At 39.0% G+C, this 16,557-nt stretch overlaps 2 protein-coding genes across 6 annotated transcripts; one reads left to right on the top strand and one right to left on the bottom strand.

Moving 5' to 3' along the window:
• Positions 1–1,272: 1,272 nt before the first annotated feature.
• On the top strand, positions 1,273–5,935 carry LOC146488580 (uncharacterized). Of its 2 annotated transcripts, none has more exons than XM_085118663.1 (5): positions 1,273–1,936; positions 2,328–2,423; positions 3,652–3,714; positions 4,814–4,852; positions 5,258–5,935. In XM_085118663.1, the coding sequence occupies exons 2-5, from the start codon at positions 2,369–2,371 to the stop codon at positions 5,551–5,553; spliced, it is 453 nt and encodes a 150-aa protein (XP_084974789.1). In that variant the 5' UTR covers positions 1,273–1,936; positions 2,328–2,368; the 3' UTR covers positions 5,554–5,935. The 2 variants fall into 2 exon arrangements, with proteins under 2 accessions (XP_084974789.1, XP_084974783.1); XM_085118657.1 differs by having other exon boundaries at positions 1,273–2,024; positions 5,258–5,930.
• A 202-nt stretch (positions 5,936–6,137) lies between these two features.
• LOC146488581 (uncharacterized) lies at positions 6,138–16,019 on the bottom strand. 4 transcript variants are annotated; one of them, XM_085118641.1, is made up of 7 exons: positions 15,902–16,019; positions 15,201–15,271; positions 13,946–13,972; positions 13,063–13,494; positions 10,913–10,942; positions 9,225–10,145; positions 6,138–8,659 (listed from the first exon to the last, which is right to left on the bottom strand). In XM_085118641.1, exons 2-7 carry the CDS (start codon positions 15,253–15,255, stop codon positions 7,872–7,874), a joined length of 2,253 nt encoding a protein of 750 aa, XP_084974767.1. In that variant the 5' UTR covers positions 15,256–15,271; positions 15,902–16,019; the 3' UTR covers positions 6,138–7,871. The 4 variants fall into 4 exon arrangements, with proteins under 4 accessions (XP_084974767.1, XP_084974757.1, XP_084974762.1 ...); XM_085118631.1 differs by having other exon boundaries at positions 13,063–13,779; XM_085118636.1 differs by having other exon boundaries at positions 13,063–13,779; positions 15,870–15,905.
• Positions 16,020–16,557: the final 538 nt, after the last annotated feature.

Here is a 16,557-nt window from a genome sequence, read left to right on the forward strand (position 1 = left end):
CACGTCATCTTATGGACGCACGGCCGTGCGTATGTTCAGAAATGTACCATGCTGACGCCAATATGAATTAGATAGGGAAGCACGGTCGCTATGTTATAATGTTCAAGGTATGGTTTTCTCACCTGTCCTTACATCGAAAATGGCAAAACATCGTAAATAAATGAATCAATCAATAACCTTATTTACCTCGGGGCCGAGCATTAAACTTCACAATCCAATAACTTCAATTAAAAATTGATAACATTGTTAAACATCCCACTGCAGGAGGCACACCAGCTCGTTATTTACAAGCGCAGGCGAGAAGTTGCACTCGGGGTTACCGAGAAACAACCCCAGCTAGCAGTCAGAGCGGGACTTGAATCTGGGACCTCCGGATTTCAAGTCCGGTGCCTTAACCAGTCGACCACGCTGCCTCGTACACTTGCAGTCCCACATAAGAGAAGCCTGAAATTGAACACCACATGTCTTGTAATTCTACCAATTTAACTGATATGATTGACTGCAAAAAATGTAACAGTGTATATGAGAAACAAAACGCACACTTCGCGAACTGTTGCAATTCACCGAACATAAGCAAGCCATCAACAATCCACGTCACGCCCACTGCGGTACCTTCTCATCTCAGTACACCAGGACACTCCACAATAGATAAAGAGACTGAAATTGTTACCTCCCGACTGAAAGCAAGAGAAGCACACCTTAAATTTTTAGAGCCGTCATATTTTTGTCGCTCCTTCTCTGTACCAGTCGAAATATCGACCTATCTGTTGTACTAGCCTTGCAGTTTTGTGTTTCGTAACACCTGTACTCTTAGGGGGCCCAAAAACAGCTCCTTCGAGAAGCAACGAACTGATAAAAATATTGAAGTCACTGAGGCGTGTACATCTGTTTCCTTCTTATCACAAACTCTCTATAAATTATCTCAAGGTGCAGAGATGAAACTAACGGCCTGAACTAAGCATAATGTGTGTTATCAGTATGTGTGCGTTGAAATTTATGAAGTTGAGTTTAATATCAGTTAAATAATCCCATGACCATTCTTTACAGATAATTTTAAGGAGATTGACAAAGTTAACGAAAACCCAAATAAACTTTCAATGTTTTGTTTAGAGGTAATTAAATTAACACCATCGGATCGGAACTGAATTGAATGCGAGTTTACATGGTATTCCTCCACTCAAATGACTTCCACTAAATAAGAAAATAGATCGTTGTAAAGTGATACACATTTCGTTTCATCGTCCCTGTTGTGTCAGTGAGGATTCACCAGAAGCCGGTATACGTGCTAAGGGCTTCCGACCGTAAAACAAATCATTTCTACGATGATGTATGGCCATGGAGAGAGGGCGAGGTTTAATGTGAAAGTAATTTTCATTGGTTCTTCAGGAGAGCAAAATATTTGTCGAATTAGCCAAGGATTAGGCGACCCGTGGAAAATCATTTGTCGAGTGCCGATCGAGCATGCATTTCCAGTTCGTAAGAATAATTATAGGCAAGATCCATCTATCTTAAGTCAATCAATTACTTAGAATTAACCAGCTTAAAATCATAAAAATTACTCCTGGTTAGGATTTGGTAATGGTGAAAAGTTCTTGGTTAGAGAGAAAAGCGGGTTTTAAAGTTCGAATCTGATTTTGGTACCTATTCGGTTGATGACAAGTACAATTTACCTGCCGATCTTTAGCTTGGAACGCTGTCCTACAAGACAAGCTCGTTATGACACTCCCCCAATTCATAGCGCATCAAATGGGAAAACGTGCAGCTGAAAGTTTTTTAAAGTTCAGTTTAATAAGGAAAACACAACCCAGTGTATTTAAACTACAATGGGAATAAGGCCGGGACAGGAGAAACCTGCAGTGTGGAACTAAACCAACAAGTGGCTCGTGTTGGTGGCAAAACATTACGTCATGAATGCAACGAGGATTCAATGTTGCCGGTATGTCGCGAAATATAAGAGAGAAAAGCACAGTTTACGTTAGAAAGATTTCTGTAAGATAACGACTTCTTCTTTGGACCAAGTAAAGGTAAGTTAAGGTATTTAATTTCTTGTATAATTGAGACCACTGCTCTCCTTTACAGGTGCCCTAAAGTGTTGGATTCCATTTCCTCTTTATCGTTCAGTGTTTTAAGTACGGATCATGGAGTTGAAAATCTTTTACTTTAATTATTTACCCGCTGGGTTTCACTTTTAGAAGTTACAAACCTCTCAATGTTAGTTTGTTTAGATTTTTGCGTTTTGACTAATACTCGTAATCTATAGTTATCTTAACATAAAAAAAAATCACTTCAGTTTTTGGTTGCAGTCTGAAGGCGGTATCTCTTTTCAGTTTAGGGAAGGATATAAGCTGCACACAATGATTTCCTGATAATGAAGTGGATGTTAATAACGGCTGTAATTGTTTGTGTAGAAGCGGTCACCGCGGGTAAGCTAAAATTAACTTTCTACGCCTCATTGATCTTCTGTATTTAAACCCCTTCGTTTGTCACAGTATTTGAGATAACAGTGTTTAGTTTTAACAGGTAGTAAATTGATTGAATTTGGGTCAGTAAAACGTTTTCTATCTGCTATTTTTCGTTCACTAAACTCGTTCGCCAAAACTACTCTTAAGAGTTATTTCCCACCTCTATATTTTCTCCATAGCGGGTCAAAAATGGATGATGTATTTGGCTGTTGTTATTTATATAATTTTTTCCTTAACAGGTTTTCATCTTTTGGCGTTTGACCATTGATGTCTCATTGTGCGCTTTCTAATTTGTCTTTGAAATTTAAGCCACTTGTCGACTGACGCCCTTTGACACCCTATCCCCTTTGTGATCTCCCTCCTACAGTATTAATTAAAAACCGTAACATGTATGAGAAAGGTGGAGACGCAGTGAAGTTATGCATGGCAGTGCGAGACAGACTCGAGTGAAGGATGTCGGCGGCTTGCAATATCTCTTAACTTTTTCTCCGTACAGTTACGCGTTTACATGGCAGCGTACCGATAAATGTTCAGAGAAATCTTTAATAATGCCAGAGAATGACCTTGCGATAAAGTATATTATTCATTGAAGGCTTACTCATTCTAATTCTGAGTTTATTTCTTCAAAGTGTACTGGACAGAACGTTTTGTTTTTTTGTTTGGTCAAATCTTCATGTTGTACTCGTATAAAAATCGAAACAATAACCCTATCAATTTTTCTCCCTGCATTTGAGGCGTATAAAACGTGAAATTGAGACTGGGGATAGTATAGCTGTGACGTCAATACAGGATCGCTACTTTCCCGGTTTCTCTATTCCTCAGTTGTTTCGTTGTGAGCATTTAACATTCCCAGTCATAATTCCGTCGACATAGTTTCATTCCTTCGCACAAGAAAAACAATTGAAGAAAAGGAAAACCGGGAAACCGGGATACTAGCGATCCTATCCTGCATTGAAGTCGTAGCCCTACTATCTCCAGTTGCTCGTCTTGTCCAGGTGTGCAGTATTGTATCCCAACCGGAATTGAAATTTCTCATATTAATATACGATTCAAAGACAAGGAATAAAAAATAATTGGAAAATTTTTTTCGATTTTCATACAACAACAAGGAAGATTTGATTAAGCAAATTTCTGTGATATACACTTAAAGGTTTTAATTCGTAAAAGTTCTGTTTCCCTCTTTCCTCAGGCTCTGTTGGCAGGATGCTCAAACGAGAAATCAAAATTGACAGGCGAAGCCCTTGGGAATATGGTCATTATCATCATCAACACATTTTCCTTGCATATGCCTTTACGTACTAAATATTGGTGCTAGTTAAGCCTAGTTTTCATACGTCGGGAAAATCCCAGACGGTTGGGGATTTCACAGATTTTGCCGAGATATCGGGAAAATCGCCAGACCTCACTGATGACAGACGCCATTTTAATTTCTCGGGGGGAAAGTGGGGAACTGGAGCGAAACAATTTAGAGGATTGGTGACGAGTTTAAACTGCCGCCGACGTCCCCGACAGTACACATTTGAGGTTTCGTATGTCGGGAATGATCGCCGACCATCGCAGAAATCTGGGACGCGTCGTGAAAATAGAAACACTCCCGATTTTCCCGATTTGTCTGCGACCATCCCACACGATCGTGGATGTGTACGATTTCCAGTGAAATCCCCGATCGTCTGGGATTTTCCCGACATATGAAAACTGGGCTTTACTTATTGTTGCTCAGGAAAGGTCTCCTTTACTCCTTGCGGGTGGCCTTCGTAGCATTGTGCATTCAATGTGTTTATTCTTTCATAATATCATGCGATTTTAATTGTTATTAAAATAACAATGAAATACCAGAGATATTTGAGGCATATCAAACACAGTTGTGACTTCTTGGCACGTAATTATAGCCTCTCGGAGTTCTGATTGGTCTACTGTGGTTTTTAGGTCTGTTGTGATTAACCAGAGTTATTACGTTGGTTTCGATTTTACTACAGTTATATTCTAACTTCTCCAACAGGGAAATGACTCCAAGACCTTTGTTTTTTCAAGGGACTTAAAAGAGTGTAGTTTCAATTAATTTTTGTCTTTTTACATTATGTGCCCGTTCCAAACTTAAGTGCATCGAGGATAACGAGATGTTCATTATAAATTATGTTATCTGAAGAAACGAGCATGTGACGTACAAATTGTTCCCAATGAAAGCCGATTTTGTTCCATACAAATATACAGCTGCGATGAATTTTGGGAATTTAATGAAGTGTTTTTGTGCTCTAGATTTCAAAATGCTAAGGGAGCTAGATTTTGATGTCATTTCACGAATATGATTATGATTCATTACCATTGTTATTATTATTTTGTCTTTTTTGCAGCTATGCTAAAATATCTTTTGGGAAATCCCAAGGGAAATCGTAAGTAAAGTCTGAAGCCTTAGTTTTATTAAACCAAGTCGCCGTTTCCTAACAACCTTTAAGAAACCTTTCCGAGTAATGAGTTTAGAAATTATTTAAAAATTCTACAAAAGAGATTTATCTTTTCTCAGGCAGAAGAAAAAAACAAAACAAAAATTTTTCCCTTAAAAGGTTAGTCTGCGACACACCAGACGGCATCGGAGAGTCTGAGAATGACTGATTCAAAAATGTTACTCCAGTATGAAGGAGTATTTAATAGAGCACATTCAATGCTTAATCATCCTATTGCAATAAATTATCATTCTTTGTCTGTAGTTTCTAAAGTAATTTCCAAAGGGATAATATGCTAGTTTATAACGTCTATGAGTTCTAAAATGCAAGTGTTAATCATATCTTTATCTACAGCAAAGACAGCAAAGGCGATAACAGGAGAGAGGAGAACAACAAGACTGCATAGATTATGTTCGGGTAAAATAAAACTGCGTGATAAATGGACAAAAGACAAATTAATCTATGACAAAATCATCTGCGGTATGTTCACTAGAAAAGATTTATACAAGAAACACAAGGAACACGTAGCAAGGCTGTTATCAGGAAAGACAGACAAAAATTTGGATGAGCAGAAGGCTGAGCTCATTAGAGCTGTCAATGAAATGGTACACGCCGCGGGGCCCATTCCTCTTTTGCAGATTAAAGGTTAATAATTTTAAACAGGTTACCTTGTGACGAAGCGCTGGATTTCTAAGAAATGAAAGAAACAGCTCACAGGAGTCTAGTATGGTGATTAAAAGCTGAGGCATGTACGCAAGACTGAAATATTCACCAGCTTGTGAAATCTATCTCAATTCTCATCAATCTATGATTAACCACTACCTTAGGTTACGAAATCCCAAGACTCACCGTCCCTCGCCTTAAAAAAATAACCAGAAAAACGCTTAACATGAAAAAAATATACGTAAACAAACTGTCAAAAATAAAAACGCGAGACAAAATGAGTTTTGTGATCAATTACCCGAGTACAGTATGTGCATGGGGAATTACGATACGAGAAAGTTTGTAAGCCTATGCAAGGTCTACTGACAAGATAGTCAACGGGAGGTTCTAGACTTTAGCAGGCACAAAAACAAAAATGCATTTTGAGGTTGCCAAGACTGGTAATTTTATTATGGTGTACAAATTTGAAATGCATTTTTTAAATTATAGTCTGTCCTCTCTTCATTTTGGTTTCTTCATACCAGATGGGGAAAATCAAAAAAACGAACAATAACAATAACAGGAAACTGGCTGATAAATAAACTTCATTTATTATGGACCCAAATTCAAAAGAGATTTCATTTTCATTAAAACGTCCCTAAAATTCCCATTGGCTGCAACTGTCAATTGAGCATAGTCTCTTAGCCTAGACGGTTTGTTGTAATGTTTCGTAAAATATGATGTTCATTTCAAGCAAAGTAGCAACTGGTCAGTTGCAACTAGTCAAATACAAAGGCAAGACGTGTTTGAAAACTTGCAACAGAATGGGCGACTTTACACTAGCCCCTCCGCAAGTATCGCTAGAGAGCCACTGAGGATTGCTTAGCAAAGAAAACGTTTGTGTAGCTCACAATACCCCGGATATTGTTAAAGTCGGCAAGGAAGACTCTTAAAAGCAAAAGACATTCTTTGTATTTCTTCGAATTGCGAGAAATCGTCGTGCATGGATATTCAGGTACGGCCCGGAAGGTATTGGGCATTCTGTGAAAATTCTGTCGCTGCGGTTTAAAAACAAAAGAAGACATAAAAAGGCATATGCTTTTTTTTCGAAACTCAAGCTTTCCTCTTACAAGGGACAAATTTCAACTCAGGATGGATGGGCTTCTGCCGCTGATGCACTAGCTAAAGAAGGTGAATGGGTAACGAAGTGTTTAAGGACGGTGCCCAGTAATACCGAAGTATTATTGCACGGTTTATGACTATGCAGGAAAAGCAGATCTTAGCACAAGCCATGGAAATCCAAAAAGAAAATTGGAGGTAACCACGCATTTTTTGGAGATAATTAAGCAACAATTATTCTGAAAAGCAGTAACTAATACAAAGCAATGTATCGCATTTTTTTCCCAAATTGAAGCGTTATTATCTCTGAAAAATGCATGGCTACCCCCAATTTTCTTTTGGATACCAGAAGCACTTGCTAAGTTCTGCTTTCCCCTAATAGTTTTAAACAGCGCAAATATATCCTTGTATTAGTAGCCACCACCCATAGGAAACCCGAGTATCATCAGATGCGCAGAACGTATCCGCAGTAACAAAAGTAGACTCCGTCCTGAAAACATTTCGGACAATCGTTTTACTTCAAGACTGCCCACTCGAACACTTCTGCAGATGTGCAGGTTACTAGAGTGAAAGAAAAAAGTAGTTTTATTTTGCTCATGAAAAATAACTTTTGCTCCTTGTACATCAAGAAAACATCTATCACCAGCAGCAGCATTTTTTGTTTTCTATTCTTTTACGAGCAATTTGCAATTTACGTTACAAAATGATTCAGTTTCATCTGTTGCTGGCCAATCCTGGTTTATCACCTTTTGCAAATTTGCACACAAATATCTGTAAGCAAAACATGTAGTTGATTACTTGGAAGACATTCGTCCAATGTGAACAAAGGGAACAAAGCTAACACCAAACCGAAGGGTGGTGCTTAGGTTGCTTAATTCTTACTTGAATCCTTTCAAGCTGCCGACTTTAATAATATGGGAAGTAAGGCTTGCCAAATTTTCCCTGAGTGGCTTAGTTACTAAATTTATTTTGCACATCGATTTCAGCGCTTGCCTTTGTGCGATTGGCTAAGTAAGCAATACGAATAAAACTTGACCTGACCTTTCCTCAAGTTTACTTAGCATCTAGTGTAAAGTCCTCCAATCGCTTGGACATGACGTGTAACTGTACGATGGCTGAAAGCTATGATATTTACACATAGAATCGTCAAAACGCAGAGTTCATTAAGTCCTTTCATTGGATAGTTTTTCTATATCTCTTGACATGGTTATACATGCTTTGGCTGGTGTGATCCTTTTCTGGCCCTTGTTATTTTAGCTCTATTATGGTTGTCTTTTTTTCTGGCTTTGCTCTTAAACTCTCTTCTAAATAAACCATTACCCATACCACCCATACTTGACATTCCCGGATCCTGCATTTCTGGCATTCCCTCCATACCACCCATTCCATTCATTCCGTTACCTACACCACCGTCCACACCACCAATGCCATTCATATTTTGCATTCCGTCTACCCCTCCCATCATACCCAATCCGTCTGATCCTCCCGGCATATCATTCATTGGAGCGAATCCTCCTGGGCCCTCCGGCATATCCTGCATCGGCCCAAAACCTCCTGCTCCTCCAGGCATATCATTCATTGGAGTAGGACCACTGTCTGGTCCTCCTGGCATATCATTCATCCGTCCTAATCCTCCAAATCCAGCTGGCATATCATTCATCGGACCCAACCCTCCCATACCTCCAGCTCTGCCTTGCATTCCCTGCATACGATTCATCCCTCCCATCCCTCCACCTTTTCCCATTGCACCCATTCCATTCATTCCAGCCATACCACCCATTCCATTCATCCCGGCCATACCACCCATTCCTACCATTCCACCACCTCCACCTCCTCCCATATTTGGCCTTCCACCCATCATTCCATTAGAATTTTTCCAAGCGCTGGCAAATTGGTTTTGCATCTGTTTTTCAATGGCCGACATCGCTTGCTGTTGCATTTGTTTCATCGCAGAATTGTAAAACATCTCGGGTGTAGCTGCATCAGTACCTGCACCTATGAGATTGTAATGACACCAAATTACTACTTAAAGAGGTTTTCATGCATATACTTTAAGCTCTTTGACGCATGCTGTTTCGTTGGAAATATCATTTTATAATTCCTAAACTTTGCGACCTATAATGCAAACATGTAAACACTGATTCTTTTTCATGCTATGTCTATATGGAAAAGAATCAGAAATTCACTATTTTTAAGAACAAGCTTCAAGAGAGCGAAACTTCACTTTTTAAGGGTTTTTATTACAATTTGTAGTTCTCTTACAGAGACTTAGTCATGTCATATATTTTCAGTTGGGGATGAACTTGATTAACATGTCGGCAGAAGTTTATAGTCCAGGAATAAGAATTATCTCAAAAACACTTTAACGTAGGTGAAAGACAATGAATACTATAAAAAGAGGATCGGTCTGCCATTTCCTACTGTAGACAGTCGTCTGTGGTACCTTTATTATGATTACGATGGGATACTCCAACGACATGTTTTCAGTCATCGTCTGAGAAAGAAAAGAGTTTCATGCAGGAAATGTGGGTCTCTCATTGCTTCCTTTTGTAGTGTTTACCTGTTGTCTTTCCTCTTTTCTCAGTCACATGTTTTTTTGATGCCACCGTAACTTTCTTTTTTCTTTCTTTGCTTGCATTTTGGTCGTTGTGCTTCACCTTTTCTTTCTTTTTAGGCTTTTCAACTTTTGCTATTTTTGTTTTTCTATCATATGGTGCATCGTAGCCGTCATCCATTTCACTTTCAGGGCCTTCGTCGAACGGCCCCTCAAAGGCAGCACGGTCGCGAGCGGGAACAAAATACGGCTCATCATCATTATCGTCATCGTCATTATCATTATCCACCTCCATTTCGTCGTCTTTGAAGTCCTCTTCGTTGTTAATGTAGTGATGTCTGCGGAAAGGAACAATATAAGGCATTCGGTCCCGACGTTCGTATCCCAAAGGAACTTTATCTCGCCCAACCGCAGGTTCGTCAGCCATGGGATACATTGATCTCATCGGCATCCTAAAACCCTCTCCAAAGCCTCTGGAGTAGTAGGGATTACCTCCGAAGAATTCAGCATTGTCTCTAAGTGAATCTCGTTGAATAGCATTGTCCGTCTCATCCATCTCTGGCATACGGTTACCATACATTCCTGCCATTGCCATGTCTCCCATTCCTTCAAATCCAGCCATTCCCCCCATTCCCCCCATACCTCCCATTCCTCCCATATCCATTCCCCCCATACCTCCCATACTACCCATGTTATCCATACCTCCCATACTTTGCATGCCACCCATACCACCCATTCCTCCCATTCCTCCCATCCCTCCCATTCCTCCCATCCCCCCCATTCCTCCCATTCCTCCCATTCCACCCATTCCAGCAGCTTGCATAGCAGACTTGAACTGGTTCTGCATCTGTTCTTGTATCACGGCCATAGCTTGCTCTTGCATTTGCTTCACCATCGGGTTGTCAGGCGCTTCTGAATTGCCTTTGTCTATAATATAATGACACGGAAAGGAAAATTTAGCAATCTTCTTATCACCCTTCATCGTTTTATCACTTTAAATGAAAATAAATACAATGAAATCTGCAATTACACAGCGACAAACCGATGAGTGGTGCCGGATCACTTGTAGACCTGGATCAGCAAATTATTTCAAATACAAAATACTGACGGCAAACTTATCCCAACGGCGGAGGTGACGAGATTGATAGAATAAACAACAAAGGCTAGAATAACTGAAATATATTTGTTTTTAAAAAAAATTTTGCCTGATATTTCGGTTTGCAATACAAACCTTACTTGGGGGCTGAACGATAAAGAAAGTGAGAAACAGAAAAGGATCATTACAAATGAAGATTTAAAATATAAAAAGCGTGACGATGATTGGTTGTTTAGTTACACGCCAATGACATGTCTCACACTTGTAACTTTGTCCTAAAGAACCAATCATTGTCACGCATTTTAGATTTTAAATCGTCATTTGCAACGATCCTTTTCTATTTCTCACTTTTCTTTTTCGATCAGCCCCCGAGGAAGGTTTGTATTGCAAACCGAAATAACGGGCAAAAATTTGTTTGTTTGTTTTTGTAACAAATATATTTCAGTTATTCTAGCCTTTTTTGTTTATTCAGTATCAAGTTCGTCACCTCCGCCGTTGGGATCAGTCTGCCTTCAATGTTTTGCAAATAAAAATACCTCATACCAATAGTAATGTATGAATCTCTACAAACAGAATATTAAAATGTCTCTGCCAGTACCTTGCTCCTGACTCGGAGCTTCATTGGGTTCTACAGAAAAAAAGGGAAAAAAACCAATCAATTGGTGAATGCAATAGAAAATTATGTTAAGCCATTAAAGTAACATAAAGTAACATAAACATAATTATATCATCATTAATTAGTATAATTACTCAGGTGATTATAGAGATTCTATTGATCTCATTGGTCGAGGACTGCGTCATATCTTGCTATAATCACCCCGCGCGAGGTGATAATGGCGGGAGCACTAATTTTCAAAATGGCCGCTTAGCGATTTGTTCGATTCATACGATGAAAGGAAATGCAGTTTCGAAAGGTGCTACAGATGCGACTTAGTCCGGGTTGACACTTTTTGAAAGCATGACATGAAGGTTTTGACATGCTGGAAATAAAGAAACTGGAATAAAGAAACTTTTTGCTCGAAAGTAATTTGTTGTAATTTACAAGTGTTTTTTTTTTCTTACAATTAGTAAGAAAAAAAAACACTTGTAAATTGCAGTGGAAATGTTGTCGGTGCTGATACCAATAAAAGCTTAAAATGAAAACAACAAATTACTTTCGAGCAAAAAGTTTCTTTATTTCCAGCATGGTTTCACCAACAAAACGAATTTAAGACAGAATTTGAAAGCCTGGAAGTAAACGAGACGAGTAAATGTCTCTTTAAGTGTAAAGTTTTACTTAAAGTTTTCGTTTTAGTGAGGAGAAAAGACAGCAATTTTAAGAAAAATAGTTTTTCGTCGGCTCGAGCGGCCCTCGGCCACCATCCAAAGTCACCGCCTCACAACGAAAAATTTTCATTTAAGACAAGCTTGGACATGTTTATTGAAGCCAATAAAGGACTTAATTCCGAGGGCAATTTATAAAAGTCCGTTAACCGGAGAAGACATCAACAAGAAACAAGTGTGCGACAAAGTGCTAACACGTGTCATCCTGAAGTTTTGCACCAACCAGCTTTATTCATCTCCATCTATTTTGGTAAACGGGTCTGAGAAAGCCAACATTCCTTCACTGAAGAAATCAGTGCTTTGTCTTATTGAAACGACAGAGAAGTTTAGAATACTGACATTCAGTTTGAGGCATGAGCAGTTTATCGATTGATGATGTGATTTCGATTGAGCTTGTGATCGGCAGACTGCGCGTCTCTATTCATTAACGCGTGATAATTTGAAATTTTTCGGACAGTTCTTGTTTTTCTGTTATAATCACCAGAGTGATTATTGTAAAAATGGTAAATACTCCCCTCGACTTTATTGAGCCTGAGGCGAGTAATTGTTAAATACCCTCAGCTGATTTTCAATTAGAAGGTAGAAAGTGCAGCTTAACTCTACGAATTGTTACTCTGGTTATCATAAAGCGACGTAGTGCAGAATTCTGGTGACATACCATGTGCGATTTCTCATGTCATATTGTATCTAATCATAGCTATAACAAAATTCTCAAATGTGATTGGATATCACCAGCCATAATTTAAGAGTTAATAGGACAGTGTACGCGTCATGCCTAGGCTATTGGGAAGCACACGCCATTGCACGCGCTGTAATAGGACAGTTGCACTTGACCGGGCTCCTTTTTTCCACGTATTTCGTGAATAAAACGGTTGTTTCTGCATCAATAGTAATATAAGAATATATCAGAAACGTCTCTCTAAAACTTTGTTTATTTGTCACAGCCATCTGTTCACGGGAATTGTAATGGTCATGATTAATTGGTAACAGTACTTATTGTCGTCCAATCCAAGTTTTATTCAGTCTGTAAGCAGACTCGTGATGAAACAAATCAGACTCCCGCTACGCGGGTCGTCCGATTTTGTTAATCACTCATATGTCACCAGCCTCCAAGTGTGTTTGATTCAAAAAGAGTGACGTGTCTTTAACACCTTAAGCTAATTTCTGACCAATCCCTGTTTTTAATCTTTAATTGAGATAATTGCCATTAGTGCACTACTGAATCTGGCAATGGCTGGTCAACGGCTAGCTAAACAAGTACAATATACATTGAACTAAATATACTGTGGACTAGATTAAAAATTACACAAGCAGCTAATAAGGACAGAAAGTTTGGCGAACCAACCCGTATTAAGCGGCTACTTGCCACTTCGTCGAAAGTGGGCGTTAAGTAAGGGTCCCAGCGTATTAATAATACCTGTTTACCTTCTGAAGACGGAGAATGGTCTTCATCATTTCCGCGTCCACCCTTACTGTCATCAGACATTCCCACAGGCACCACAGGAGGTGCTTCGCCATCAGATCCAGACTGAGTAATCTTTAGGTCAGGAGGAAGCTTGGGATGGTCTGGTCCCGCAGCAATAGCAGCATAAGGATCTGTTTTACCCTTGTGAAATTGTTTTGGATCCATAGCAGAACCACTTCCTCCCTCGGAATCGTCATCATGTTTGCCATTGCTGTTGTTTAACGCTGATGATACGTTAGGAAGTACTGCGTCCACTAATTTGTCAACTGCTTTGAGTGTTGATGTGCTGTTCATGTCCTGGAGTTGGGAAGCATTCTTGATTCCGTCTCTAACTTTACTCAGTGGTACCCCTGTGGATACTTGATTGTCAGGCTTACCATTCTGGTTGGGCTCTGAAGCAAAATTAGTAAACTCCTTTCGATCAGGCATCACACTTCCAGGCTTGGCACTCTTTAGTTTATGAAAGAGTCTTAGTAAGTTTTTGTGAATGCTTGTCTGAAGACTTCTGATTTTGGTTTTGTCTTTTGTACTGCTATCTTCGTCATCTTGACAGTCATCGTCTTGTGAAGATGACTTTTGCAACTCTTTCTCAGCATTGTAAGCAGCACGAGGGATATGAGAATCTATGTTCTCCTGCTTAGATTTGGAAGACAGACCTGGACCTTTGTTAGCACAACCTAAATAATCAGAACAGATGCAATCATCAATCGCTATCAGAACAGATAATAATGTCTGACACATGAGCAGTGGACCTATTTCAAGACTACGCTCCATCTACAATATCTATTGAAGACATACCCACTACGAAAATGTGTTCTATATTTGGATAATTAAAGTAAATACCTTTAGGAGGTCTGCCGTCTGATACATCTGCAAAAAAGAGTTAAAGTTAATCAGTAGTTCACCATAAGTTTAACATCACTGTTTACCTAACTTGTTCTTTCCATTCCTCATTATCAACAATTTCGATTAATGTTATTGAATTAAACTGACCAGCTACTTAATCTTCAGTAAGCTGGAGTATACAAATTATGATAGCATGAAGTAAACCATAAATCCTATTTAGCCGGCGGGGAGAGGAGTGGAAGAAAGTGGCTGTAGGGACTTTGAACATTCCTAACCTTTTTTAAACACGGCCAACGAAATTTCTTTTTTTTTTTACCTTTCCGTGAAAAAAGTATCGGCGCTACTTTTTTCCTTGTTTATACCATTGTAGCGTTCCTTTATTTTAATTATTTTTAGTTTATTTGAAGGGTTTTCTTTCTTTCTCGTACGTTAAATCGGATCCAAGTTGGTGACTGTAATTCACCAATCCGTGACGTAATTGCTACGTCTTATGAAGGTATCGTTTCATTATGCGCACGCCGAAAAAAACGTTCTGGACGTACTTTAAACCCACCATGTTTCGTCGTCATAGTTTTAATGCTCTTGCCGTTACCAATGGCGTTGTACTTCCCTCCCAGGCTCAGGAAGTTGAAAAAAGCGCAGGAAAATTAAGGTTAAACGACTAAGTCCTCATTGACAACCCTAGTATCCTAGAAACTTGGCAATACGAAGTCAATTACACTTATAATACTACTTAGAGACATCTAGTTTTCAGGTTTACATACAAGCCAATGGAAACTATTCACTTCAACGGGAACCATATTTCAAATTTGACCGTTGGTGTCTTCAAATTTTCAGTGTTTCGTTTGCGTTTCCTAACATTCAGCTGCACTGTTTAAGGCTTAACATTTCGGGCCAATGGGGGAAAGGGGGATGCTTATTAGAAAATTTGGTATCCAGAGGGGGCTTCTGATAGTGAGGGCTTATAGATTAGGAGTGCAGGAGGGGAGGGAGTTAAGAGAAATTTCAGTAATTATGGGAGTAAAATGTGTTACCAGGAGCTCTCAAACCTTGATTTAATGGCACTGCACCACTTTCATGCAGTTTTCAAAATGTAGCTTTATTGCATTCACACTTGATTCCGGCTATTAAGCCTTATTGGAATTAGCGGATCGGATGTTTGTTCCTTGTTTTGTAGTTTTCATGTCATCGAAAACCATGTGCGTACGCTTCATTAAGTTTATTGCCAAAATAGCCGGTACCAGCTTATTACCTGTCAACAAACCCACTGCTAAAAGCAGAGAAAGGACAACTGGACGATTTCGCATCTTCTTCAATTCCTCGCTGATAAACGAAAGAGGAAAAAAAAATACAGCCATGTAACTTTTACAAAAAGGCACAACATCTATAAACTAATAAAACTGGTCTTACCAATAACGTCAACCACGTTATGCAGACCACGGTTTCTAAACTGCTACTAAAGGAAAATAGCACAATAGCATCTGTGTGACAAGCCAATACATCCTTGGCCTTAATGAATGACTGCATAAAGAACACAGACTTAAAAGTACAGGGGATGGAACTAATCTGTTATTGTTTCTAGAAAATGTGAATACGCAACTGATTATACGTGCATTCGGTTCCCGTTAATGTTTGTATTTTATCAAATACCAGGTATCTCCCCTCACAAGTTTTATGCTATTGACTAGTTGATAGTGAACCTCCTATTTACTGTAACGTTCATATGATCTTCGATATTTGCAGTGTCTCGGGCGTTGGTTTGTTTTTCCTTTTTAAAAGAAACTTCTGATAAATCTTGGCAGGTATTAACAATATTATCACCATAGACGCTCAAAATATAACCGTAGCTAAAACAATTATCTAATCTTAATTAAGAACAGTCAATGTAAATTACGAGAGTAGAAATGAAAGAAAATCCTACCTGAGACTGAATACATGGCGCTAGTAACTTACCTTTAGGATGGAGAACTGTTAATGATATTGGTCAAATACATTTGCGCCAAGCCACAAGACCGTAAATTTAGCCTGTTGATGTAAGAATAAGATATTTTGCTAACCCAGATGATGAATTTCAAGTTTTTTGCCATTAAATATTTAAAACTTTAGCAAAAAATATTTCTCTCTCTGTTGCTAGGACACAATAGCAAAGATGTCTACTTTCTCAGATTAAATGAGCCAAATATGACTTCTATGTCTATGAGCCATTCATGACTGGGAACTTCTTTTCTTGAAAAAAGGTTTTTAAGCGTAAAGGGATCAAAGGTCTTAATACTCCGCTTTGTTGACTGATTAACTAACAAATCGAATCTTTAAGTTGTGCCAAGGACTCGTATTATAAGGTTATTGAACACAGACATGGCCCTTTTGGCAGCGCAGTGGCCATATGAGCTAATTCAATGCAACAGACATTCAAACCGGAATAGAATGTTTATGATCTAATGTGACCTTTCAAGCTTGTGAAAGGTTACGAAGACGCAGTTGGTTCTTAATCACGGAGGTGTAAAATAGGTTGCCACTCCCAGTTTGTTTTATTTTCATCAAAATTGTAAATAATTGTGTTTAACCAAGTGTGTGATACCTAAGCGGATCAGGAAGATCTTCGCCGGTTT

This window comes from Pavona decussata, unplaced genomic scaffold, assembly GCF_977016875.1.
Source record: "Pavona decussata unplaced genomic scaffold, jaPavDecu1.1 SCAFFOLD_9, whole genome shotgun sequence".
Classification (NCBI taxonomy): Eukaryota; Metazoa; Cnidaria; class Anthozoa; order Scleractinia; family Agariciidae; genus Pavona; species Pavona decussata.

Excerpts from the sequence above, each read along its gene's own strand:
- LOC146488580 (XM_085118663.1), top strand. The coding sequence starts at position 2,369 with ATGAAGTGGATGTTAATAACGGCTGTAATTGTTTGTGTAGAAGCGGTC. Across the intron at positions 3,715-4,813 it reads GCGAAGCCCTTGGGAATATG|CTATGCTAAAATATCTTTTG; the intron begins GTCATTATCATC and ends TCTTTTTTGCAG. Across the intron at positions 4,853-5,257 it reads GGGAAATCCCAAGGGAAATC|CAAAGACAGCAAAGGCGATA; the intron begins GTAAGTAAAGTC and ends CTTTATCTACAG.
- LOC146488581 (XM_085118631.1), bottom strand. The coding sequence starts at position 15,255 with ATGCGAAATCGTCCAGTTGTCCTTTCTCTGCTTTTAGCAGTGGGTTTG. Across the intron at positions 13,780-13,945 it reads AGACGGCAGACCTCCTAAAG|GTTGTGCTAACAAAGGTCCA; the intron begins GTATTTACTTTA and ends CTGATTATTTAG. Across the intron at positions 10,146-10,912 it reads AGCTCCGAGTCAGGAGCAAG|ACAAAGGCAATTCAGAAGCG; the intron begins GTACTGGCAGAG and ends ATTATATTATAG.